This window comes from Ptychodera flava, chromosome 9, assembly GCF_041260155.1.
Source record: "Ptychodera flava strain L36383 chromosome 9, AS_Pfla_20210202, whole genome shotgun sequence".
NCBI lineage: Eukaryota > Metazoa > Hemichordata > Enteropneusta > Ptychoderidae > Ptychodera > Ptychodera flava.
In genome coordinates, this window is record NC_091936.1 from 30053259 (window position 1) to 30080454 (window position 27196).

The window sequence follows — 27196 nt, forward strand, 5'->3', positions numbered from 1 at the left end:
ATTGTAAGAGATCGCATACTAATACATTTATTATGTATGTGATTGTTTAAATTATCATTTAATATGGGTTTTTTGCTGCTTTGAAAGGCCCTGAGTCACCCCTAAGTTTCAAGTTCAAAGTTCAAATTACAGAATAGAGAACTGTACATCACAGGGAAGAGATATTGGTAACCGGTCTGCTGGACATTTGGTCTAAGAGAACAAAATTCACATCAATCTTGGAAAAAATGAAAAATTTAGGAGTATTTGATGATTTTTACTACAAATTTGAATCAAGGTGCAGATTGTCTCATCTATGGCAGATTCACATTCCCTATACAGCCAAGCAAGCGAAAAGAAATTAGCTTACCAGATTTTATAAACTGCAAAAGATGAATGAAAATTTCACCTCGAGTCTATCAATACATAATTATGAAAGAGGATTCATGAATAAAAGTTATTATGGCTGTATATAGGGACTGTAGCGATGGAAGATAATTTACGGAACAGGAAATGAAATATATATATATATATTCAATTAGCTTCGTGCAATATTGTTGACATGATCCTTTAATACAGAGAAGGAAGCTATTCAAGAAATCCTCATAATACGTTTGAGTCAATGCAAAATCAAAAGCAAAATTTATGAAATATTCATTCTATGCAAAATACAAGATAGCTGGAATTGTAAGGACCTGTCAACTGTATCCTCCGATTTAACTTAATATTATAAATGCGCTGCATCTATGATTCTCGAGGGGAGTGTTGGGAAACTGATTTTTGAATCATAGGATTATAACAAAACGATACTCATTAAGCACCCAAAGATGTGTAATTTGAACTGTTGACCGGAATGGATCACTCAATTTTAATAAAGAAAATTACTGTAATATTTCATAAGTCAATGTCTTTATGCTTCTGAGGAAACTGTCTGTACCTTTACAACATGAACAGACAATATGCCTTCAAGAATTCTTACAGAGTAATTTTGAACAATTCCTGAATTTACGCTCCGAGGAAATTTTCTCCAACTTTGTAACAGGAACAAACAATATCTTCAAGAAAGCTAAAAATGATCATTTCAACTTACGCACTAACGCCTCCACAAGTGATGCACGCTTCTGTATATCCACAGTCGTGGTAGATTAGTTTTTTTAATGAGTCAACTGGGATTTCAAAACTATATCAGAAAAAATTGGCTTTAGTTTTTGTTGTTGTTTTTTTTCTTTACTTTGCAGAGTTGGCCTGAGGCTGAACAGAAATAAAAAAATCAAGGTTTCAGCATTGTGTATTCCTTGTTACTGTTGAGACAGAAAAATACACAGAAATGTTCCCGCTATCTGATTGTAAGTTCAGACCAAACCATAGACCCTCCAGAAAACCAGGGTCTATAACTCTGATTATTAGCTTGCGGTTTATTTTAGTCTGCAAAGTCTTATTAATTTATTCTGCCAGAATTGACAATCAGTCTGGAAATGCTATCTTCTCACTTCGCCATTTTTTTTTCAGCAGAAATTTGGAATTGCACTCATTAAAACAATTTGATGATAATCAAACAGGAAGTACCCGAGGGCTTAAAAGTAAGCAATACACTAAATCTATTACACAAGTGGATAATGTTGACAGCGTTTAAAAAGATTTTTTTTTAAGAGGCTATAAAAATAATCTCCTGGACTGAAGACCGTATTGATTTTAAATCCCGACAATATCAATGTGAAGCAATTAAACATTCGTCTTCACCCAGATCATGAGACATTTAGGTTTTGTAGAGTTTTTGTTGTCACTATCAACGCTCCAAAGCTGACAGAAACCATGTTCTCTCACAGAGTATTTTTTTATCCATCCTAAATGCTTGGTACACTGTTCTGAGACGACCATAATAAACAACAGGCATAGCCTGGAGCAAAGTCAGTGACAGGTTTTTGTCTTGTCAAAGATTCCTCAAGTCTTCAATTGTGCAATACTGCATTACGTTCAAGGCGTTCAACAGCATACATCTGTTTGTTTGGTGCTTTCATCGTTAATGGAGCTGAAGGGGAGGGAAATGGGGATTGTCTCTGAGCTTCATAAATTTGCATCGATGACACTTCCATGAGAAATTCTAGAATCATAAGCATAGAATCTTTTGCTTTGATGAACAAAACTTAGTATAATTGTCAAGCCTCCATGAAATTTGACCGGATTGGCGATTTGAAGAAGATTATATCAAGAGAAAAGTTTGAGAAATAGAAATCACTTGCTTGCTATTCTCCGTAAGACATGAGCACCGAACTTGTCATACTTTCACCGCAATCACTTATCTTGAAGGCAATTCTTGATCAGTATCATAAACCATGCATGGCTGGTTGCGAGATAACATGCACTTGGTCTCCTGTCAGTGCTTCCAGACTGGGGAACGTACAGCTTGCCTTATTAGGCCGATATGTTAATTAAAGCACACTGAAATACGGAATTCTTTTGCTGAAAACTTGGCACTATTTCAAACAGCATCAATAAGTATTGTTCTCAGTCATTTGTACGAGTCAGACATCAAACTGTCAAATAATACAACTAAGTTGGGAAAAAAAATTGTCCCGGCATTTCTTAAAGTGGAGGCCAGGAAACTGGTCTTAGAAATAACATGAAAAAAAAAGAAGAATATATTCAACTTCAAGATTCACATTTTCTGAAGAAATGCTGTTCTGGCTGATCTTATTCATTGAACCAAGTTATGGCAAAGTCCAACCAAAGCATGTAACAAATGCCATGTATAATTACCATCTGGTTGTGTTGAGATATCATAATGAAACAATCACCATGGCAACGGGCTTTACAAATCTCACTTGCTGAAAGACTCTCCAGAGATGTGGCTTTTCAATTAGCCGTCAATTTGGTGTTTATTTACTCCAGTGTGCTATATGAGACTATGCAGTGATTAGCGGTAGCTGTAGTTTTCTTTACTTAGATGCCATTCGTTGAACTTTGGTAAATTTCCACGGAATGATTTGCAATAATGTTACTGATATGACTCTTGTCTGACAATCAATGTAGACTAGTTCTTTTACATCATTTTGTCCCTCACATAAGTTGGTCTTTTCAAAAAGAAACATTCTAAATATGTATTGAATTGTAAAGTTGTCCAAAAAGGAAGTTTGCCAATATATTGCATTTATTTCATTCATTATATTATCTTTGCTTGTAGAGAAATCTTCTGAAACTGAAATTAAATCAAATATTTAGCACAATGAAGTTTGCTCTTTGAGGAATTACTTCTTGTGATTTGTCATTTACCTTTGAGAGCTCTAATTTTTCCCACCAAAATTTTAGTACAAAATTTCACCATCTTATATGACTTTTTTCTGGCATATTTTGATAATTTTGGACCACAATGACATCACTTTTCATGCGCTACAGTTTTCAATCAAAATTATGGGGGAAATCTAAAACAAAATTGTCTGAAGCTTTAAATAAATTGCCTGGGTTTTATTTCATGAAGGAGACAAAAATTGACTTTGGCATTCAAAGAGTTAAGTGACTTTCATTTAACCCTGCAGATGGGTTATATAACAGCCATCATATGATCAATATTTGGGCTCTTTTCAGTCTCAATTTCAGGATATTAATGAATGGCAATCCAGCCATCCACAGTCTATAAAGAAATCAATATGTTGCAATACATGCTGTTGTGTCTGCCAGCTCAGAAGCTAATTTCTCAGAAACTGTTGACTCAAATAGTTCTCACCTCAAAAGCAGTGGGAGTTTTGTTGGCAAACAAGCATATACCGTGACTTTTTCTGTACAGGTCAGGGGTGAGATGGGAAAAAAATGATTTTCTGGTTTAATTTGTTGTTGTATTTGTGAATAAGGCAGTTTCTAGAAGCTGCCTGTAAAAAGGATTTTCTTGTCAATTTTTTGCTTTACCTAGTCCTAGAAATCTTCTGATGTTCATATTTTCTGCTGGTGTGCTTTAATCATCACCAACACCGATCACTTTTAGTCATTACATATTTTGTTTTTAAATTGTGATAAAGACTATCTGGACCCAGGAAAGTTGATGGAAGGCATTCAATGTCTATAGAACAGTTACGGAAGCAAAGCGGTCAGTGACTTGATGTGCAACTTTTCTTTGGCATGCTAATATTGGGATGCATTGGTGAAAATGAATAACAGTAAAATGATGCCACACAGAGACAAAGTTATCTCCTCTCCCATGATGCAATGGGAGAACAAGCCACTCAACCCTTTCACCACCATAGTTTGGTCTAATCCTTTTGTTTTCAATGGTGGAAAAGGGACTCTATTCTGGTATATGGGGGTGAAAAGGGTTTAAATTGATGGGACACAAGTATGATTAATGTGATCAGGATGTTGGAAGATAATAGCGCCAATAAGGAAGGACTGAAAATTGTCTTGACAAATTAATTCCTTCGGGCAAATTTTAAAATCAGAAACAGAAGAGACTTGAATCAGCTTCCTGTATCATCAATGAAATAAAGTGTCTGTATGCAATCACACCATGACTCTTTTTATCAACTGTAATAAACATTACTGGAGTCCCCTTGAAGTTAATCACTAAATTTTTTCCTCTAGTAATTGACTATGAATGCCATGGGAGTTACTGCATTCTTATCTGCTATGCTCAATTATTGTACACAGCACAGTATCCTGGACGCTGGTTTTATGTAATACCATTTAGCTCCAGCTCAATGAGTCAAGTAGGGATGCCACTTAAGTAATTTTTCTAGGCTGGAGTCCTAGCTTTCACAGTCAAAAGAGCAGTGTTTATATGGCTTTGAAAAACAAGCAGTGCAAGACGCTAGATGTTAGTTTCGAGAATCACACCAAAACTGCAGAGCTGTTCTACACAATCTACCAAACACTTCTGTTATTTCATGTTGTTGGCTAAACAGTGTTGTGAAGCATTAGCAGTAACAGATCCAATGTGATGCTCTTTACCAATGGTACACTGAAAGATGAATCTGTGGACACAGCTGTTAGATAAAAACCAGCTTTCTCAGGAAACGCTTCACCCTAGGGCTACACTGTTATAGTGAAATGAATCATACTCCAAAACACCTGTCCACAAATTTGATAAAAGGAAAAAATCATCAGATTTTAAAGGTCACACTGACTCGGAAAGTGACAGTTTGTATTTTTGTGTGCTTTTGTAACCTTGAAAGTAAAATATGAATTAGGAAAGTAGAAGCAGCAAGTTCACTATCCAACCTGTGGCTAGAGATGACTCCAGGGTACCAACCAAGAATTGTTTCTTCGTGATCATCCACGAGACCTGTACAACTCCAAGAGATTTCCCAGACTGTTCCATGCACTATAACACCATGCAAGCATGCAATATAGTTGCAAGAGAAAACAGAAAATAGCAAAATGCTGATGCTTTGAAGTTGTAATAAAAAACGTCTGAACTAGTCTCACTCTAATCATTGTCAATTCACAGGCTACCCATATTATTTCGCAAGGAAGTACTCAAATCACAGCACAAATCTGCAAGGTCATTTGACAGGATTTTCAACATAAAATTTGTCTTGCTAAAAGTGCTGAAGTGCCAAATACTTGCAGGTAATAATTATATGATGTTGAAAGTCCAAATTTTTTTATGCAACATTGGCACCAAAAAGTAACATTCTGGTTATACAAATTTTGTGATCTGTGGTGAAATTTGGCAGTTTTTGTGATCAGTTGAAATCTGACAATTTCAGTAAAAAAGCTTTCAGTACATTTCCTTGATTGTTCTACTATAAAAACCTAACAATCATAAAGATGCTGTTGAATTATCACGGCTTTATATCATTGCATCAATGAATTATACATATTCCCTTGAGATCATCTGATCAGCCTTGGAAATATCTGACAGTTGATGACAAACAGGTCTTTTTTATGTCGCAAATCTGATCATAAATTATCATCTTCACATCCTACCAGGTATCGATGGTGTAAGATTCTAGTCTGCCCATCACCTGATGTGATCAGATTTCCTGTAGTGAGGACAGTGACTTGCAAAATATGGATGTCTAAACACTTGTTTTGATGTTTTTTATTTGATATGAAATATATGAATTTCAACTATTCAATGTTTTATATGAAAGTGAAATTTTCCCGTTCAGTTCCAATAGCGCAAGGGAAGACACAACACATGCAGTGGCTCACCCAAGCCTACTCTGAAGTCAAAGATATCAATATGAAAACCATGGACTTATACAAGCCACTTTTAACATACCATGCAGGAATATCAGGATGGCCAATTTTCAGCATATACCCACAATTAGCCTCTTTTCAAGTTTTGTAAATCATTTGACCATTTACAGGCTGGAAAACCATAATCACACCATATCTGCATAGCTGACTCCCGTCAAAAGCTTCTCAAATTTATCTATGTCCAACACACATCCACCATGCAAAGTCCCATAGGGTAACACTCTGTGACAACATTTCACACATTACAATCACAAAAGTTCAACAAGATTACCCACAATACCGCTTACTCCAGACAAGTTCACCAATATGGAACAGATATCCCATAGAATCCCTTCACATGATCCAACACATTAGCTTTCACAAGTAAAGTGAAATACAACCCATCACCACATACAGAGTATACCACATCAAGTCAATGCAGTTTCACACCCATCGTACCTTACAGTGAGTGAAACTATAGACAGTAGAGAAACTACTGTCTACGGTGAAACTACAGTTCTCACAAAAAATTTCAGAGAAATAATAAAACTGTATGTGCTCTATCGATAGCATGCATGCATGTTAGCGGTGGCGAAACAAGCAGTGTGCATTAGCTTTAAACGTGCATGAAGTGCAAAAGTCTGGGTCAGTGGGCCAATAAAAACAAGTCATTTCAAAGGTAAAATATTTTGGCAAAAGACACACGATTCATATTTGATTTTTCAAAATAGATTTGAATTTTTAATACCATTTCTTCCTCACCTATTTACAAGTAATGTATATCCATATTCCAATGAAATATAATTTGTTTGACAAGAATGCAATTATTAATCGGTAATGACGCTGACAAATGTGACATCGAGCAATCTATGAAAACAAGCCTGGGTCAAAATAGTAGCTCCAATAGATGATGGCTATTTCACAGGAAAAAAATTTGAATCTTGATGATTATTGGTCAATTTGGAAAAAAGAAAAAAAATCTAATTTGCATACTGCCATGTTGTTAATGTGTCAGTTATTTCTATTGGATGGCAGTCACAGCAGAGGCTATTGTTTAAAGAGAGACATCCAGTGAACGCTGTTGGCATATTAAACAGGGAAGATGTGAGAGAAGTAGATGGGATTATGGAGACACCATAAAATAGCATTACATGAATGATATGATAAGTCTGGGTTAATGCTTGGCAAATCATTAGTTCATTTTACAGACAATGATATGACTGTAGCAAGGCCATGAAAAGATAAAACACAGAAAGATATTTTCCACAAACACTTGGTTGTGGTGAGAAAAAAAAAATTAACAGTGAAGATGTACAGTGACACAATTACATGTATTACATTACAGCACAGACAGCAATGGAGAAAAAAAAGATAAAGTCATGCCATTTCAACGAATTGTTAAATTACTGAATCAGCTTTTCAGACAAGATTCCGTGCAGCCCTGTTTTGACCCAGACCTTTACAATGCTTGTTATCAACAAACAAAGAAACAAAAAAAATAAACAAAATGAAAACAACAAAGCAAAACAAACAAAAAACAAAACTATTGATTAAATAAAAGATATCGGCAATAATACATTTGAAGTATTTGTCACTGGTAAATGTGTGCTTTTATGGAGTTGTACACTGGTATGATACCTGGAGGAACGTTACACATCAATGTAAACACTTTCTCTAGGTTGACAAACCCACATTTTACACTCTGGCATTTCTGTATTGTGCAAAAATCTCCTTATTCTCCTTTCGAAAACTAACTGAACGAGGTCAACGAGTTTCCAACTCTGCCAAAGTGACTCATGCATCAGATATGTCCCCAACATAGCATTTCATGAAAGCCATGATGTGTTGGGTCACCCTTGAACGAACTGACTTATTCTATACACCTGTACATATTGCTGAACGATCAACTTTCCAAGTTGACAGAGACTGTCATAAACTTAACACAGGTACACTCTAACTGCAGCATGCATGTTTCTTAAATAGAACATCCTATTTCCAAACACTCCTGCACATTTCTCTTCTACAACAAAGACTATATCTACTGCTACGACAGATGTTTTTTTTTTCTTCAATAAAATTTTGCAAGCACTTATTTGCATTGTCAAAGTGTTTTGTCGAAACATACAGTTCTTGAAATACCAGTGAAGCAGAGCGTTCACTCGTTTACTATCACATGACATATTTGCTGAATATAAAGATGAGATTTTATCTGTAATGTTTTTTAAAGAATGCTATTGTGGTTATGATGAGGTACTTAAAATCAATATTTCAAGGGATGCTGTCATGGTTATGTTATGGAGGTATTCATTCCACCTTGTTTGTCCCTTTCACACCTCTTTCTTCAATAGAGGTCAAACCTTGCCATAGAAAACGATAGGGTTATACCATACCATGGGGATGAAAGGTGGCAAACTGAATGTTAGAAGGGGTCAAAAGGGTTAACATTTTTATCTTTGGTACACTGTAAACTTCTAACTTTTAGTTTATAGAAAGTTTGACAAGTTTGGGCAATCGGATCTACATGTACTTCAAACTACCATGCTAGGCACATTGGATAACCAGCTTTGACTGCTAAGGACGGACTACCACACCCATTTCAGACAACCAGATTTCTCTCCTCCGTACTCTGACAGTCATGTACAACTAATCTAACCCACAAAATCTATTTTGGACTGTCATGTGATTGCTACATCATATGATTCTCTTCTGAGTCCTGACTGTACTCTGGAAAGCCATGTAAAATACTGGGATAACCATGTTGATCTTTGGACCCCAAGTCAATTTTCAACAAGGAACTTGAACATGGACTGTTGAGTTTACATTGAACCACAGGTTTTCCTTTGTGTCATCACACAATCTTGAAACACTGACTTAACTTTGGGATATTAAATCTCTGAGGACAACTAGGTTTGTTTTCAAAGGCAAATTTCACTTTGAACCATGGGGTTTAGATTTTAAAATGACCACCAGATGATTTGGGCTGCGTCACTGTATTACCAGATCACTGTGGACTACTAGATTTGATCTGAACTGCACATTTTGCTTTGAACCACCGGCGATTTTTGAAACACCTTCCACGCTATGGACTGCAGTGTTTACCTTTGACCCTAACACTAACCCTGGACTAAATGGTCATAGAAGTCAAGGACAACTACAGTACAGGGGCAGCAGCTGTAATATTTGGCAGCTTTTGAATATTTCTCAAGTGTGTGTCTCCAACATTGTCTTATACTGTTCCCTAAAGCATGCTGACACATTAAATATTAAGTTTTCAAGTACACGATTCTCCTCTTCACTGTTCATAGTTTTCAAACGCAGCCTTTTAGAAACTCTCACAGTTAACAGGTCAATTTAAATTCTATCAACTTGAAACAATGAATTTACAGTTACACCGTAACTTCAAAATATGCTTTTGAATAGACTAGTATGTTGAACCACAACTGGTACTAAAAATGTTGCTTCAATAAAATTACACAATTTAGTGAACACATACCAGGAAAGCAAGCTATTGTAAGTTACAGCTACTGCTCCTTGAGAGATTTTGAGATCATTATATAACCTTTGAACTATAAGAAGTTCAAGATTGTGATTAAATTTAAATAATCAAAAACAAAGAAACTTTACACAAAGTTTTCAGGATTTTGTATGAGGTTGAATGATTTTGGAAATGTTGGGTTGAAAAGTAATGAATAAGTATTAATAATTAATAATTATTAGGAATAAGTATTAATGCTATGATTTTTGACTTATTTTCAAGAGCTGTTTTTCCCCTTTTAAAAGACATGGCTTATGTTGACATTGGGAAGCTATATAACGACTACTTTTGGACTAATAGTCTTTCTTTGGGAGTCATCCGCACAGAATAATTTCCGCATCTGGCAAATTTTGAACAAGTAAAATGTTACCAATTTCAAAATTCACAAAACAGGACAGCCAGACACCTGCACCGTTGGGTTGAGATGCAGATTTCTGAAGTCAAATATCCGAGGAATATTAATCCTTCTACTTGACACTTTCATGAAGGAGTCCAATGAAGTTCTTTCACCTATACTGATGTCCAATACGCAAACATTTCATAGTAATATCTGTCTCACCTAAACCAACCAAAATTATGCCACTATTTGGACAGGAGGTAAATATAATGTGCATTTAGCATACTTAGCTATTACAAATATAAACTTTTTCTGCAAATTAGAATTCATGCATAATTTAGAATAAATATTGCATTTTCTGTATCATTGGAAGCCCAAAAACGCTTTAAGACCATAAAACATAAGCTTGATTCTCTGCTGTCAAAAATCCGATACCATCCAAATTCATGGGAGTTTGACACACTTTCAAAATAATATACAGGAAACTTGACTTTTTAAGCCCAAGATTTTGTTTCAATGATTATCACTGCTGTGAAAAATATGATAGATTAGAACTGGATCTGACATGCTGAACGATGAAAGCATATTAATCATAAGCGGAGTAACAGATAAAAAGATTACGAAACACCAAATTAAGTATTCAATTACACAAGGCCAATACAGAAGGCCAGCGGTAAGTAGAGCATACTGAATGTTGCTTCAGAATTCATTGAAATAAAAATTTTAAAAATTATAATAGTACTACATCGATCATACCGTCGACTAAACATGTCAATCCAAATTAAAATAAGCTGATCATTGATCCTTATCACACCATTATGGCTGTTCCCGTACACACATGAATAAATAAGGCACATATTGAGAAGTATATACATAAATTATACATATTATGAGTAGTACTAATCAGTAGAGTATATAGATACATATATAGATAAAAAAAAAGGCACTATCAGCCTTATCTTTCACTTCTTCTCCGAACACTTCAATTTTTTTGCAGTTTTTTTTGTGAACATAATTTGCAGGATTCAGAGCTCTTTGAAGGCATTTTGTCTTCACAGAAGAAACAGACCGCCAATGCTTCTTCTGTGAGGTAGTTGTCTTGGATAAGCTTGGTTACTTGACTTGTTTTTTCTTTTCTTTTTTTTCTTTTTTTTTTTTGGAAGGGGACTTTTCTGAGATATGAATTTTCAGGAACCTATTGTTTTCTCTCATTGTTTTCAACAGAGGGATAACAAACATCATTTTCCATTACATTACAAAATGGAACACAAGAAAAAAGTAGCAAGTTCAAACATCATGGTCTGTACATCCATACGAATTGTGAATGTTTGAATGTGGCATCGTGGTCGTCTGTAAGAACATGGAAAATTATCATACAGACCACCAGAATAAGATAAATCTTTCATTTTTTGATGTTATTGAAATTTAGGCTGCATTTTTACACTTGCTACTTCTCCTTAAAATACCCAGTGAATGCTTTAAAAGGTATACCAATGCACCTGATTTTGATGTTTTGTCTTCAGCACAGAGATGTCTGACAGGTGGCGCTCTTCCATCTTGGCCTGTTCCACACTGTACGACTGCTGCAGCTCAACCTTCAGCCGTGCGATGGCCTCGGCGTGTGCTCTCTCGATCTCCGCTTTCTGCCGCTGGAGCTTGGTGAGTTGATCCTTCTCCGACTGGCTCTTCACCATGTTGACCTCATTCAGGAGGTCCTTCTGATGCATGTCCTCAATGATCAGAAGTTTCTGGTCCTTGACTTGCAGCTCCTTCTCTAGAATGGATTTCTCGTGCAACAGGCGAGTTTCTTTCTCGTTGAGTCTCTGCTCTATGTCCTTGAGTTCACCTTCAAGCATGTTCTTCTGCTTGGACATCTCTTGTTCTAGTTTGTCTCTTTCCAGAAGCATTTCTTCAAGTTTCCTCTGCTCACCGATATTTTTATCCAATATCAGCCTTTGCTTCATCAACTCATTCTCAAGTTCCTCCTTCTCAGAGAGTTTCTGGGACAACACCTCTTTCTCTTGCCGAAGGCTCTCCTCCAGGACTGCTTTTTCTCCGACAATTTCCGAAATCTTTCCACGGATTCCAGCATCATCTTCCAGTTGTTTCAAGAGGGCATCTCGGTGTGCCTGGATAGCTGTCAGCTGTCGTCCAAAGACCTCCTGTACTTCTTCGGAGACGGAATCAGAGGTCTGCATCCTCTCCTGCAAGTCCTGCACCTGTTTCTCCATGTCTGTCAGCAGTTTCTGCAGTGTTCTTTTGTCATCTTCTAGCTGTCCGTTGCTCTCCTGCAGTATACTAATCTGCTTGTTCTTCTCCGTCAGAATCTCATGCTCTCGCTGTTCTTTCTTGGTTAGCTGCTGCTTCAGCTCAAGCACCTCTCTCTCAGTCGGGTTCAGGCTTTTCAGAACTTCAGGAGACAGCTCCATCTTCTGCATGAGTTGGGCTGCTGTGGTCTTCTCGTAGTCTAACGCCTCCTTCAACAGCGTGTTTTCCTTGGTGAAGATTTCCTGCGTTTCTTTCAGGTCTTTCTTCAGCCTGGATATCTCGTTCTGCATGTCGGCCAACCTCTGGTCAGATGCAGTGCTGGCCACATCGTCCACAGACTCTGTGGCTGAGGCCTGACAGCTGACCATGTCCATCAATCTCTCATTCTCCTGCAGGAGCTCCTCTTCCATCTCTGTCTTGGCTTCAAGATCTCTTTCAGCCCTCTCTTTCAGTTTCTCCATTCTCGTCACCTTGTCGCTGACTGCGGCAAGCTCATTCTCCTTAATGTCCAGACTGGTTTTCAACATGTCATATTCCTGTTCAAGTTTCATCAGTTTGGAGGCCAGGTTGTTCCTCTCCTCCTGCGCATAGTTCAGCTTCTCAATCAGTGAGCTGTCACCTCCGTCATCAAAGTTGTCATCACCCAATCTCTCTCTCAGACTTGAAATTTCATGCAGCATCTCTTCTTTTTCAATGGTGGTGGTTTCCAACTGATTACTGACTTCTTCGATTTCTTTCTCATACTCTCGTCTCTCCTGCTCAAAGAAGGTTGCCTGACTAAGCAATTTCTCTTGGAGCAGCTCATTTGTGTCCTGTCCTGTTTCTTCAAGCTGCATTTTCAGCTGTTTGACCTCTTCCTCCAGAGAGGTCTTCCCTTGGGCAAGCTCTGTGTTTGATTCGTGCAGACTAGCATTGTCTGCCTCCTGTTGCTGCAGTTTCTCGGTCACTTCAGCGAGCTGGCTCTTCAGTATCTCACTCTGTGTCTTCACGGCCTCATACTCATCCATTGCCGCCTTGTCAGGTCTACTTGCCAGCTCCCTGCGCAACGTTGAGGCCGTGGCCTCCGCAGAGTCCTTCTCATCTTTCAGGGCGTCTTTCTCGTTCAGGATGGTCAGCAGTTCTTCCTGCATCTTCTCCTGCTGGTGGTGGCACTCATCTATCTGTTGGAGCAGGGCGTCCCGTGCCTCACTCAGATCCTGGTTCTCCCCTCTCAGCTTGACCAGGTCAGGATCACTGCTCGGTTCCGTGGACAGAGATTCTATGCTCATCTGGTGCAGCTGCGTCTCGAGTGGAGGCGCTCTGTGTTGCAGCAACTCTGGCTCAATCAAAGCCATACAGTCCTCTTCTCTTATCATTTCACCCTCAACTACCGGCTCTTGAGCTTGTTCCATCTTTCCTTCAACTTCTCTCCTGTACTGTTCCATCTCCTTCTCATGCTTGTCAGACAATTCCTTTCTAACTTTCTGCAGCTCTTGGATGAACTCTCTATCTTTTTCGGCTTTCACAGACTTCACCTGCTGCTCAAAGTACTCTTCAAGCTGCTGTTTGTAAGTTTTCAGGTCTTCCTCGTAATCGACCGCCAAGGAACTCTTCAGTCGTTTTAGGTCAATTTCATGGAGATTCGACAGGTGGTCTTGCATATCTTCCATCTTTTTCTCAAATTCTTCTTCAATTGTCTGCCTGAGTTCTGCTTGAATTGTTTTCCTTAATTCATTGGGATCAACTCTGTCATCAGGAGTTTCCTCGGCAGCATTCAGCAAATCTTCATATTTGGTTCTCAGGTTGGCAAGCTCCTGTTCATACTTTGTCCTCATCGATTCCTTCTCTTCAGATGTATTTTCAAGTTTATTCATCAGTTGGGCAACAACTTCATCGTTTTCAATCTTCATTTTCTCAATTTGTTCATGATATTCATTTCGGAGTTTGGCAAACTCGCTTGAATCTGTTTCTGTTGTGTTCAGCTGAGCCTGGAGGGCAGCAATTTCTTCGCTGTGGGATGCCTTGAGTTTCACCATCTCATCATTGGCTTGGATCAACTGTTTCTGTAGCAGTTTCATCTTCTTTTTCGATTTATCCTCCTCGTGGTCTTCAGACACTTCGTCTCCTTGAGATGCCTTGAGTTCATCAATCTGTTTTTGATAGGCATTCACAGATTCAACAAACTGCTCATTGAGGAGGGCCATATCACCTTTATACCTGCTGATAGTTGCATCTCTATCGTCAATCTGAGCGAGCAGATCTTCAATTTCACTCTGTAATTCCTGGAGACGATTATCATTAGCCTCGGAGGAGCTGTTGACCTGGCTCTGAAGAGTGTCGTATTTCTTTTGCCAGGCATCCAGTTCCTCTTGTTGCTGTGCTCTCAGCTGTTCCTTCATGAGGTTTATCTGCTGTCCGTACATCTCATCCAACTCGCCCCTGAGCTGGGCCAGCATCTGCTGTGTTTTGTGGTCCTCCCCACTTAGCTTCTTCTGATGAACCTGTTTCTGCAATTCCTCAACATTTCCCATCAGCCCCCTGATTTCCTCTGACGACTTCTTCTTCATTTCTTCCCTCTCCTTTTTCAATTCGTTCACCTCCCTGGACTTGGAAGCAAACTGATCGTTGAGATCAAGGAGGGCAATGTCCTTCTCAGCGACTGCCTTTGTCAATGCTTCAACCTGTTCTTGAGCCTCAGCAAGAAGCTGGGCAGTGGCTGAGTGCTCGTCACTTTGACTCATGACTGCTCCTTGAGCCTACGGGAAACAAAAAGCAGGAAATAAATTTTATTTATGTTAAACAATAAGTACAATTCTTGAACAAAAATTTGTTACGCATACCTCTACAAGTGACAGTCTGTAAGTATTTTACATCAATCAATGACATTAGTAAGTGATCCATAGAAAATCTAGAAGTCCAATTATAATCATGGCACTTTACAAAATCATTATTTGTCTTTTTCATACCAATGATCTTCTGCTTTTAAAGCATGGAAAAAATGCGGTAAGTAGTTACAAAACTTTTCAATTTTTGGAAAAATCTCACTCTTTAACAAACATCAGTTGGTACTGGAATTAGAAAGGTGACATTTTTCAACATGTTTTGCAGTCACACAATAAAGAAAATCCCCATATTATGAATTGTCTTATATTCCGTACTGGAGTAGTGACATATCCTGCTTAAGAAAGTGATGATAATCTAATGCCTTCCAACATTGTCTGCCACATATGTGAATATTAGGCACATAATACTATTTGTCCCTTGGCCTCATTTTCCTTATTTAATGTTACATGAACAAAAACTGACTATTTTTAATTCTGTTTTCCCATGACATACACTCATATCTAGAATTAAATAAATTTCTGAAAGTTCACTTGTTGACCAAAACAATTTGACCCAAAAAATTAAATGATCAATATGCTTATTGCAAACATAAATGTTGATGGCATTCCTATACATCATGCAAATATAAACTGAACTTTGAACAAAGACGAAAAATTTGATTAGTGATAAAGCCATTATTTGTCTAGGTTAGAATCACAATAGACCAATCATCAGCTGGTTGTTATAGCTGTTTGAAGCAGTATTAATGATACATAAGTTGAGAAAGTCAGAAAACTAACAGCACCTGTCTGAGCTGCTGTTGGAGAATTTGTATTTGTTGTGTCAGCTGCTGAGCCTGGCTTGTTGCCTCGGCATGAAGCGACTCTCGGCTTTGAAGCGTACTCTGTAGATTAACCGACAGCTGCCTGATAACTTCGTCTCTTTGTAACAGCGCTTGTTGAAATTCTTGGATCTGGGTTTTAAAAGAACAATTAGTGGAGAAAACAGCCGGTTAGGTATTTGTGCCATGCAAATATTGATTCAGATACTTGGTGAAACAGACCCATTCATGCCACATAACATAGCATTCATCTTCAAAGGTGTTAGGAGTTACATGTCAAGTGATGCAGCAATGCATTCTTGGTTAGGAAATCAATAGTTTCTGATTTGTCAAATAATCATAATCTTTGTATTGTTAGAGGCAGTTGTCTTATCAGTATAACAACGGCCTGGGGTACATGTCTGAACAAATAGACCAACTCCTGCCTTCAAAAATATTTCATTTGTCACAGTTGAGGTCATTACACATAGCTGCGAGTTCAACATTTATATTTCACGTAAGAAGAACCTAACACACCATACCAATACATTTAGTTTTATGCCGCATTGTAAAAACGTACAATGTCGGTGCTTTGATATTCAGTAATAATAAAATCTGACTGACAGCAACAGACAATTGTTTCTCACTTTAATAAACCTTGTCCCAATTAAGCTGTGACCAAAAACACACACACACAAAAATGCCAAAGCCCACCTCACTGAAGACTCATTCTCAGACAATTCAACGACAAGGCAAAAAATTCATTCACTATCAAAGGATGTGTTGATGCCATCTTCAATGGTTTCCTTGATGTGCAATTTCTTCTATATTTTTGAAGAGATTTCTTGAGAACGTACTTGACTGCAAGTGACGAGGTGAAGATTTCCTCAAGGACATAATTTTTTTACTCGGTTCTCATTTGATTAAACCCTCGCTCTAATGACCATGCTTGGGGACAGAGAAAATGTTTGTTAAACAGAGGTGTTCGTTCAAATGAGGGAATTTGAATCCGGACTAGCCTGGGCTGGGGGACACATTGTACCTACGATTATAACTGATAATTTGTACTACTGGTGGACGTTAGAGCTAGAGCGAGGGATTACTGTAATCATATTGATAACTGCATGTATCCCTATTTAACACAACAATACGTCTGCTGCAGTATATCAACATCACACACAAATGAACAACTAAACACCAAACAAATGAGCAAAAACAGTTCATGGGAAATTAATATTTGCATAATAAAATGATACTAATTTCAATGCCTTTCTTTTAAAAAGATATCTTGCTTCAGAAACAGTGGCGAAATACAGTCCTTCCTGTTTTGTAAATTTCTCACGGACTATTTACTGCAACCATGGTAACTAGTTTTAGACTGGTGATTAATCACGGACTCTGGGAGGCCCTCTAGGAAAATAACAGATCAAAGGTTCAAAGGTTAAAAGATCAGCTTGATTTAAGTAATGATATTTAAGTTCAGGTGCTTCAGTTCAAAATGCTAGCTATGTACACACATTTCTTCATAAAAATTATGGCCTGAATGGAACTTAAGGAATGACAGTAATGATTAAGATTTAGAATTTTTTTCATTTTTATTTCGATACTAAATAGAGAAATTCTAAAACAATGGTAGACATTGTCAGAGTTTGAAAAGTATGACACTTTGTTTATGACTATTTATAAGAATATCAAGCACAACAATAAATCATATTCCTGGGCATGGTCAAATCTACATAGGGTCTGCACTCATTTTGTGCAAGATAAAAGATGCTGTTTGTTTTGAGCTATAAGCCAAAGTTCTGTCAATGCTGTCAACAGAATAGAATAAGTGATATTTATCAACACACATATACTGTCTTTTGAAGATTAATAAGAACATAGGTTTCGACTGTAATTTGTGCTATGTTGCATATGAATTTAATAAAAAGTCTGAAATTTTGTCTAGATATGTTCTTTATTGGAATACAAAAAGATGTTCTTGCACAATTTTACACATAAATTAACAAAGCATTACAGAAAGCAATAAATTTGAATGTTCCTCTGACGGCTTGTTTTTTTATAAATGTACAAGTTCAATTTCATGATTTGTTAGATCTGATACTGCTTCCCTGGAACATGTTGCAAACAAAAAAAACCAGCACTGTATCATTAACCGGCAGAGCTAGGAATGGAATCCAAGCTTTCAGACACAACAAACAGGCCAACCCTTGTGATAAATTGACATGGACGCCTGCCCATTTATTAATTAGCCAAGCATATCCAACACAAAAAGGGTCTTTGACAAGCGTGGTATTTGTGTCTGCATGTGAGTTGAGTGATTTATTGCTGAAAAGGCAGCCAATCAAACAGATGAACAGGGGAGCAAAGGCCAGCAATTACACGACTACACTTACATGCTAACTGTCAAATATGTTTAATTTTACCCTGTTAATACCAGTTCGAACATGCAAGTGCGTAATCTGCTGTGTGCGTAAACACGCAATAAAATCCATTATTCAGATATAAGAATTCTCAAATCTGAAGAAAATAAATCTGCTTTTGTTTTGTAGAAATAACAAATTCCATTTGTTGGTTCTGGCCTGACTAGTAATTAGCTACCCTAAATTGAGTCTGTCTGCATTGGTAACGTTGAAGGAGAAATTTATAAGATGCCGCTTTTCACATTTCTAACATCTGTAAAATTTGGTAGATGTTTCGGTGATTTTCATGTGGAAGTCTTCAATCTGATCATGTGTCATCCTTTTTTTCTGGAAAATACAGTGATACTTTTTGTTTCTTTTACCTGCTACTTACATAAATGGTTTACGTTATTAAAGTTTTTTTTATGTTTTGCATACTAACACTGTAAGCTTATATTTTTCACATCAAAAATGAAAATTGTTGCTCATAGTGGGGCTAGAACCAAATTACCTGAAATATCTGACATTCAAAACGGTGGCCACTGTCTGTGTTAATTCCCCACTATTATAGGAAAAACTGAATATATCATTTTCTTGAACTCAAAATGATTAGCCTGTTCTACTTAATTTCTACAGCAATGACAGCTTCAATACAGCAAAAAATAGAACATTTTTATGAGACTTCAAAAAATAAGTCCCTGGGGTACAACCAATCATAAAGGCAGTATTACTGTGATCCATTTAATTGCTCTCTCAACAAATTCACCCCGGCAAGAATTACCACAAACAAACTTAAAATTCAAATAGGCAAAACATGGAAATATCCGCAGACTCTGGCAATAACTAATACTAAATATAGTCTGGCTTGATGGCCTTCTGTGACCTGAGGTATGAACAGTGTAATTGACATTTCAAACAGGAAACTACCTGAAGTCATCAATTTTACTGACAACGCAAAACTACCTTGCAGACACTGTACAGGCGACACTATCAAGTTTGAAATCAATAAATAATTGACAAAAACATTTTTAGGAGACAGTAAATAAAGAAGAATTGTTAGAAAAGAAGACACCCACACAACATGTATATCTCCTTCCTCACAACAATCACATCCGTTTGCCACTGGGGCTATCCCTCTGCCCTGATATGACTTACTTTTAAATTATATTGCTCGATAACGGACTTGTACTCAGCTTCTCGCGGGCTGGATAAGGTGTCTGAGTTGTTTATACCCTGAGATTGCTGGAAAAAGGTGAAAAACAAGAGATATGGTTAAAACATGATATGGACAGGAATCCCTTAGTACAGTGTATGGGGGGGAGGTGTGCAGTAGGTGAATGGGTCAGAGGAGAGAAAATCTCAATTTATCAATGGAGGGGCAAGCCACACTGGCAAAGTTTACTAGATAAACAGAGATTTTCATATTAAGACTTCCCACTTCCAGGCCTTCCATACTGTGTATAAACATTTTTTGCATCCACTTTACAGCTGTAAGCCTCACTGATCCATAGCATGTAAAACATACTTTTTTCTACAAATAATTTTATGAAGAATGAGCTGTGACAAAGTCTACAGGTTCAAAATCACCTAGTAGTAAGTCTTTGGTATTTTTCTTTTGCAGATACTGTATATCTAGATAGCTAGATCAGTACTGCTTTAATATTACTAATCATATCTTTGTTATTTCATATCAAGTGATATGTTTGATATCCATCACGCAAAATTTGCAAAACTGACATATTTTACAATAAAGTGCATACACCTGCACAGGTGTTTCACTCAATTTCTTTGGTGAGTAATCATAATTTGAAATTACTTTAATTGTCTCTCCTGTCAGGAAAATATCTGCTGTTACACTTAACGACTAGATACATGGTCTTGGAAATTTACAGAAACTGTCAAATCACAATGAATATGATTTTTGTCAACTGATGTTGGGATTGTCATTGCATGAGCTATATGTGAAACTAGGTGAGACCTAATTATATACTTTATTCTGTAATCTGTACAGTTTTCAAACACAAACGGGTGTATTCAATTATTTGGAGGTTGTCGAATCAATGCGGAGAAAAGCTCACAAAGCAACAGACATATACTGGTACATGTACATGTACATATACTGGTACTGGTACATGGTATATATTGCATGTTGCTGATTTCAGCTTTTCTCCATTATATATATATATATATATATATATATATATATATATATATATATATATATATATATATATATATATATATATATATATATATATACTAGTATATATATATATATATAATTCTAAATCTAAATCAGGGACTATTGTGGAGACACTTGTGCAAACCCACCGACTGACATTCATTTACAATTGTTTTGGACAAATATTCAGATGCACCGAAAACGGAACATTAGTTTGAGAGGGCCTCAACTCCTGTCTTGAGAAAACACTGCAGTTATTCAGAATGTCTGACCGCTGACGGCAGTCACTTGTAATGTTTAAGCACATGATTAAAGTTTACCCTTCTTAACCCCTTTTGTTGACTTGTTTTCATTGCTTCAATCCTCAATCCCAGTGCTGCAATACAACGGGTCGTGAACTTTCTGACTCTGACAATGGAAGGAACATACCAAAACATGTCTGCACTTGAAGTTGTGTGGATTGCTTTAATTAGGCCGTAAAAAAAAACCCCTGTTCATCTGAATTTAAAATCACTCCATCAATACTTTTTTACTTCTTGCTATTCTTGCCAATACAACTAGTCAATAAATTTCTGTCATGTTCACAAACAGTATTGACATTAACGAGGTCATCAATTACAATCCCAAATCCATTTACAAATTTAAAGTCTGGTTTATTTCATTATAGTCTTGGTGCACAGCCCAATATTTCTTTCTATAGTCACAAAGGAAGTTACAGCTAAGTTTCTAGTTTTCAACTACATTTAGCCTCCATCAATCATTGGGCTTTTGGTCATTTCAATTTCCTTGGCAATGGGATTCAACTATTGAAATACAAAGTGCAAAGGTCAGATCTACGATCAAAACAAACAAATTCAAAATCCTTGAGAAATTTGGTGAATTTATAATTTCTGGCAGATCAAGCTGTTCCCCTCTTGTCCACTGTTCTGACTTCAAACATAATTTACACAGAATAAAGGTAAAGGACACCTTCTTACAAGATTCAAGGACAAGATAAACTTTTCACATGACCCAATTTCTTACCCTGGGTGAGCCTTGTTAAACACACGGTGTTTGCAGTATTTGAATAAAATACCTAAGTGCTGTTCTGGAGACAGGGCACACAGGGTATGATCTAGCAGGAGTTCTCCTCCAAAAGCATCAACTAATTGCATATGTAACCCTTTACGTGCTGTTATTTTTCCCACCAAAATTTTACTGCCACATTTTGCAATTTTTATGAATTTTTCTGAAATTTTTTGACAATTTTGGACCAAACGGACATCACATTTCATTGGCTATAGTTTGTTATCAAAATTTTGACAAAAATCTGAAAAAAATTGACTGGAGTATATTTTCTAAAGGTGACACAAATTGACTGTGGCACTCAAAGGGTTTAAGATGGTATATATTGGGCTAACCATAGTGCCTCCATGGAGGGACTGTGGGCTAACCAAGGCATTGAGAGTATCTATCTTCAGATCATACACACCACTGGGACAACTGACGTAAGTGTTTGTATCTACTAATAAAAGCTGATGACCTGTGGGTCAGAGTTCCAAACAACGAGATATGAATAATTAACATCACGACTCTGACTTCAATACAAAAAATAATGATTAAATGTCACCAGACAGCTTTCTGTATCTCACCTGATTTGCTAGAAGTTGTCGCAGTTTGTCATACTCTTCTTGCATCTGCTGCAAAGCAACTTGTTTTCCGTACAGCGTCTCCTCTAGCTGAGTGATGCGGGCTTTCGAATCCCTTAAATTAATCCTTTGTAGTTCTGCCGAGAGACTATTGGTTTCCTGTGGAATACAATCACCGAATAAAAGCGTAAGGAAAAGACAACAAACACTGTTGAAACGTTTCTTAGAGTCAATCTTTGAGTCTTTTTCCTCTGTGGCCGCACAAACAAAACACCTGTCTGGGACTAAGATAGGGATCTGGTTTCAATTTCTCAGTTAAGTGGAGTATTTCCTGAGTGCGAGGTCATTTAGTAAAATGCAGGAAGCTGTTTAAGATATTTCTGATGTTCCACTTTCGGAATTCATTTTATCTGATCAGAAGGTACTCAAAATTACTAGCTCATTCCAAATTCAAAACACTACAATCTCAGACATCTCAAAAGTTGTATGTAACCTGAGAATGATGGAAAAATGAACCAAGGAGCGCTTGATTAATTATTCACATGTAACCCCTCACCTCCAAGAAGTTAAAATCACGATTGTTTACATCTGTTTTTGTGCAGAATATTGAACAAGGCAGTTCACCAATGCCTGTATATCTGCTTGTTCAAACAATTTAAGGTCACACGCATTGAACTATTAAATCACTCACTGATAAACCGACAGCCAAATTAATATATGGACGATCAAATGATATTGTTCCAACAGGTTATAACTTGTGAGTTGGAATGGTGGGGCACACAGAGAAAAAGTACATGCATGAGCAGGGTCAACATTTTAGCAAATATCGCCCGTACAGAATAGATGTGAAAGATTCTTATAACTACATGCTTACCTCAGCTGAGTATTCATCTGCACTGGTAGACCTTTGATCACTCTGAGGAAGAAAGGCAAAAAAATAATTGTAAAGACGTCATATAGATTGGGGAGGGGGTGAGTTTGGCTATAAATATTGATAAGAACTTTGACTGGTAACATTGAGACTCAAAGGGTGCAACGTCGAAGTTGAAACGACGTACTGAAATGCCGTGGTGTTGCTGTCCCCGTAGGAATGACTCTGCAGCAAAGTGTGACTACGCTGTAAATAATTGCCCCTTTTTTGTTTACAGGTGAGCTAATACAATGTTTGATGCCGTGTGTTGCCGCAGAAATCTCCCGATATGTACACCAACACAAATATGCACATAACGATTGCCTGACACTTCAGGCTTGTAGGCTAGAATGGGGTTTAGCTACATCCAAGTATGACTTCTCATCATGGTACAACTCATTCAAACAAATACCAAGTTATTATTTTAATCCTTTCTACAATTTTCCTTCATCAAGAAAACAGGAATGGATAAAGCTACTCGCACAATTTTAAATTGTTTTTAAATTTGGTGTACTTTATATTGAAAATGCATGCCAATGGTACCCTGTATCTCATTACATAGCTTGAGAGCTGCCTAGAGGGGGCAGTATTGGCGACAAACTCATGTTACATGTTAAATTACTTTCTTACTGTTGATAATTAATCAATGAGGAGATGTGAAATTGAAGGGAATCGCAAAAATTCCTAATGCAAGCTATGTGCTTCAGGGGTACCTGTGTATCTTCAGTTATTTTTACTATTTACAATGATTTGTCTATTCAAAACTAAATGATTTGTGAAGGCATATAGATGACAAGTCTTATATTCCTGGACGCAACTTACAAGGCAATTTATTCTTTGGGATTAACTTTAACAATATCATTTACAATTTTTTTCCAGACAAAACAACATACATTGTAGATGCAGTATGTCTCCACAGGGTTTGCCAATCTTGATGAGAAGAAACTTAGTTTTCAAGTAAAACAAAGCCTCTTACTGAAGTAATGGGCGGATGTAAATGAAAATTTGAAATGTTTAACTTTATTCTGTGAGCTCAGGTACGTAAAGCCAAGGGGTTGCGGTGGATAGGGCGGAAATTGGGAAGAAAGTATCTGGAGTCAGCTGTGGACAGAGCGGAAATTGAGAAGACAGGATCTCAGCTCGGAAATGAATTTTTGCAGTTGAAAACATTTCACCCTAGGTATGTGAAATAATACTATATCAAAATGCGCATGTGAAGACTATCTATTTCATATCATTCCCCTCTTTGTCATGTGAGTATTTCTGTTTAAATTACACACAATATTTGAAATTTTACTTTATAAGTTTTTCTTTTATTTTTGAGGGTTAACTTCTTTTTACATCATGTACGAAATGGTCCTAATAATATTTAATATTTTTTGACTAGGGTTTCATTTTATATTAAGTGGACATGTCTCAAACAAGATATTTTGTCAAAGAAGCTCTCTGATCAAATAAAATGTTCCTTGAAGTAGTACACTTGTTTTGGAATTTTTCATTGAATCTGATTTTTTGTTTTCATATACTCAGGCAAACTTGGATCAATAGAGTAGAATTGTTGGTTTAACCCTTTCACAACCATGGTTTGGCCCAAACCTATTGCTATCGATGGCATTTGTGGACCTGTTCACAGGGAATTGGGGGTGAACAAGTTAAAGCTGTATCACCTGGTGATGCATGTAGAAATTTAGAAATTTCCATAAAACACTCACTGAAGTTGACAAATTAAATTTGTAAAATATGTAAAACTCACATATAGATAAGTTTATTGAGAATTCATTTTTCTGCTAAAACAGCACAACATTAAAGACATCAATAAATTGTGCTGGCAATTACTATGGGAGGAACAAATATTTCAAAGCACAAAATTTTCTTTTAAAATATTCTGTTCATCGGCAACATCAAATGGTTCAATTTGCACCAACCAAAACATGGTCCCTGTGGATGAGAACACTTGAACTGAAATTGAGATTTAATGGAGCAATTTTGCATTGCCATGAAAAAAAGTTTTTTAACCTGTTCTACAGAACAGAACTGAGCTACAGAGGGCGCTATGCAAAGAAATCACAGACTGACATCTTGACCTCCTAGGGTATTGCTAGGAAATTGACTATGAATGGCCGACACAATAAGATTTATTGATCACCTAAACACCATTCATGTGTACAGGCTAGCATGTTTGTACAGGCCATCAAATGGGCCATGCGTCGCATTGAAACCATTTCAAAATACCAGAGTTACTATTTCACCTGACTTGGGAAATGTAATGTAGACAAGATGGTCGTGTTTAAAGTGGGTAATGGTACACCGTGGAGAAATCCAATCTTTTATGGGTTTGCACTGAAAAGAATTCTTCAATAATTTACCTTTAAAGGGCACTTGATTTCATAGAAGAGGAGTTTCATAATATAATTATAGACACCTGTGAGAATGTTTGAATCTCTCAAAATGACTAACTCGGAGGATCAGTGACAGTCAGGGACGCGGTAAATTGGGTGAAAACATTAGCTTGTCCCCAGGGCGTGGCTATTCTTGCTGGTTAAACTCAATTATCTCCATAATGCTTGCCAAAACAATACAATCTGGAAACTCGCTACGTCTGTGAATGTGAACAGATTCAAATCTTGTAGGTTGTTATTTAGATTGACAGATTATATGCAATAGTTACAAACACTATGCTCAAGAAAGTTTATGCTCAAGAAAGTTTAACTTTGTTTTTTCAAAATTGATCACAAGTGAATGCAGTAATGATAGGAAAATCAGTGCCGTAGCTTTTCTTAAAGATTTAAAATTTCAGTTGTGACTTGCTCTCTGAGATCAAGCAGTACTTCAAATATTCTATGCAAACACACTTGACCACTGGTCCCAACAAGCTACTACAAACACCAAGCCAGAATCACCCAGGCATGCAAACAAAAGGCGAAGCCTGCAGCAGTAGACAGAAGATCCAAGACTCGGCATTCTAGAAAGTGTACAAAAGTGCTCTACTTTTTGACCATACAACAATATAGAAGGACTCGCGTCTTAGTAGTGTCAGTAGAATAGTGAGGGCACTAACTGTGTATGCTGTTACACACATGTACTACTACAGCTAGTACTAGCATAAAGGCATACTAAACACACATATACACACACAGACATACGCATATATATCCACACACGAAGCCATTATCATTTCAAGAGTACTTACATCTATAGTTATTGGTGAAGTTAAATTGGAGTGGGTTCCTGAAAATTCACTGGCGGTGCTGCCTTCATAGAGCTCTGAATCCTGGCTGAGGCTAGAGGCAGGCCTCTCTATACACCTCTCCCGGCCGTTCTCACTGCTCTTGCGTGACGACTTCTTTTTCCTTTTCTTCTTGTCTGGACTCGTTCCAGCAGCGGTGGCGGACCTCTGCTTTTGGAACTTGGCCAACTGTGAAAAGTAGCGTGTGAGGTGGAGAAAGACATTAGATCAAACAAACGGGTGATCAAAGGACGCTGGTTGCTACAGGTATTATCCCAGGGATTTCAAGGTGTGCTACACACACCCCCCTCGAATTCAGAATCCGTGGGCATCAGTTACAGCCTGTTACAATGTTGCTACCCATTACAAGTTGGACAATTCTTACCGCATAAAAGCTTACACATCTTCATAAAATTTCAAAGAAAGCCTCTACTATTTGATCATCTCAGAGATCAGGTAACCTCAAGATTCTGATTGTCAGGCGGCCACAAGATTACCTAATCATGGTTTCAGAATGACCCATACCTGTAAGAAACCATCCACTCATCAAATAAATCCTGCAAAACACACACAGATATCACATATCAATGTTTTGGCAGTATTACCATAGCGGCAGCCACTGAGAACATATTGGACGTAATTCTGCCGACCTTGATGTCAACAACAGGTTTTGGAGGCTTCGCAGGTAATCCAAAACTTTTAAAAGACTTTTAAAACCCTCGCGAACGCAACACATATACCATGGAAATAGCAGTCTGGATATACCAGGTATTTCTAATTTCAATTTAAGCCCATCAAAAGTAGATATTACGTGTTCTTCTTATTGACATGTCTACAGATTAGATCAATGACTTGAGGGGCTTACTACAAGATTCAATATCCGTTTTGCTAATTTTGTTTGAGTACACATGAAGGCTTTGGAAAACAACTCTCATC

The 27196-nt window shown here is 37.2% G+C and overlaps 1 protein-coding gene across 8 annotated transcripts in view; it reads right to left on the bottom strand.

The window, feature by feature from the left end:
- LOC139140617 (A-kinase anchor protein 9-like) overlaps window positions 1-27196 on the bottom strand; it is a 137491-nt gene that overhangs the window by 94280 nt on the left and 16015 nt on the right. For all 8 annotated transcript variants that reach the window (XM_070709972.1, XM_070709974.1, XM_070709978.1 and 5 more), the window contains exons 2-7: window positions 26225-26449; window positions 22999-23040; window positions 22128-22283; window positions 19470-19556; window positions 15898-16065; window positions 11522-15025 (exon numbers count right to left, since the gene is read on the bottom strand). In XM_070709972.1, coding sequence (XP_070566073.1) covers window positions 11522-15025; window positions 15898-16065; window positions 19470-19556; window positions 22128-22283; window positions 22999-23040; window positions 26225-26449 — 4182 coding nt within the window. The remainder of the gene's footprint in view (window positions 1-11521; window positions 15026-15897; window positions 16066-19469; window positions 19557-22127; window positions 22284-22998; window positions 23041-26224; window positions 26450-27196) is intronic.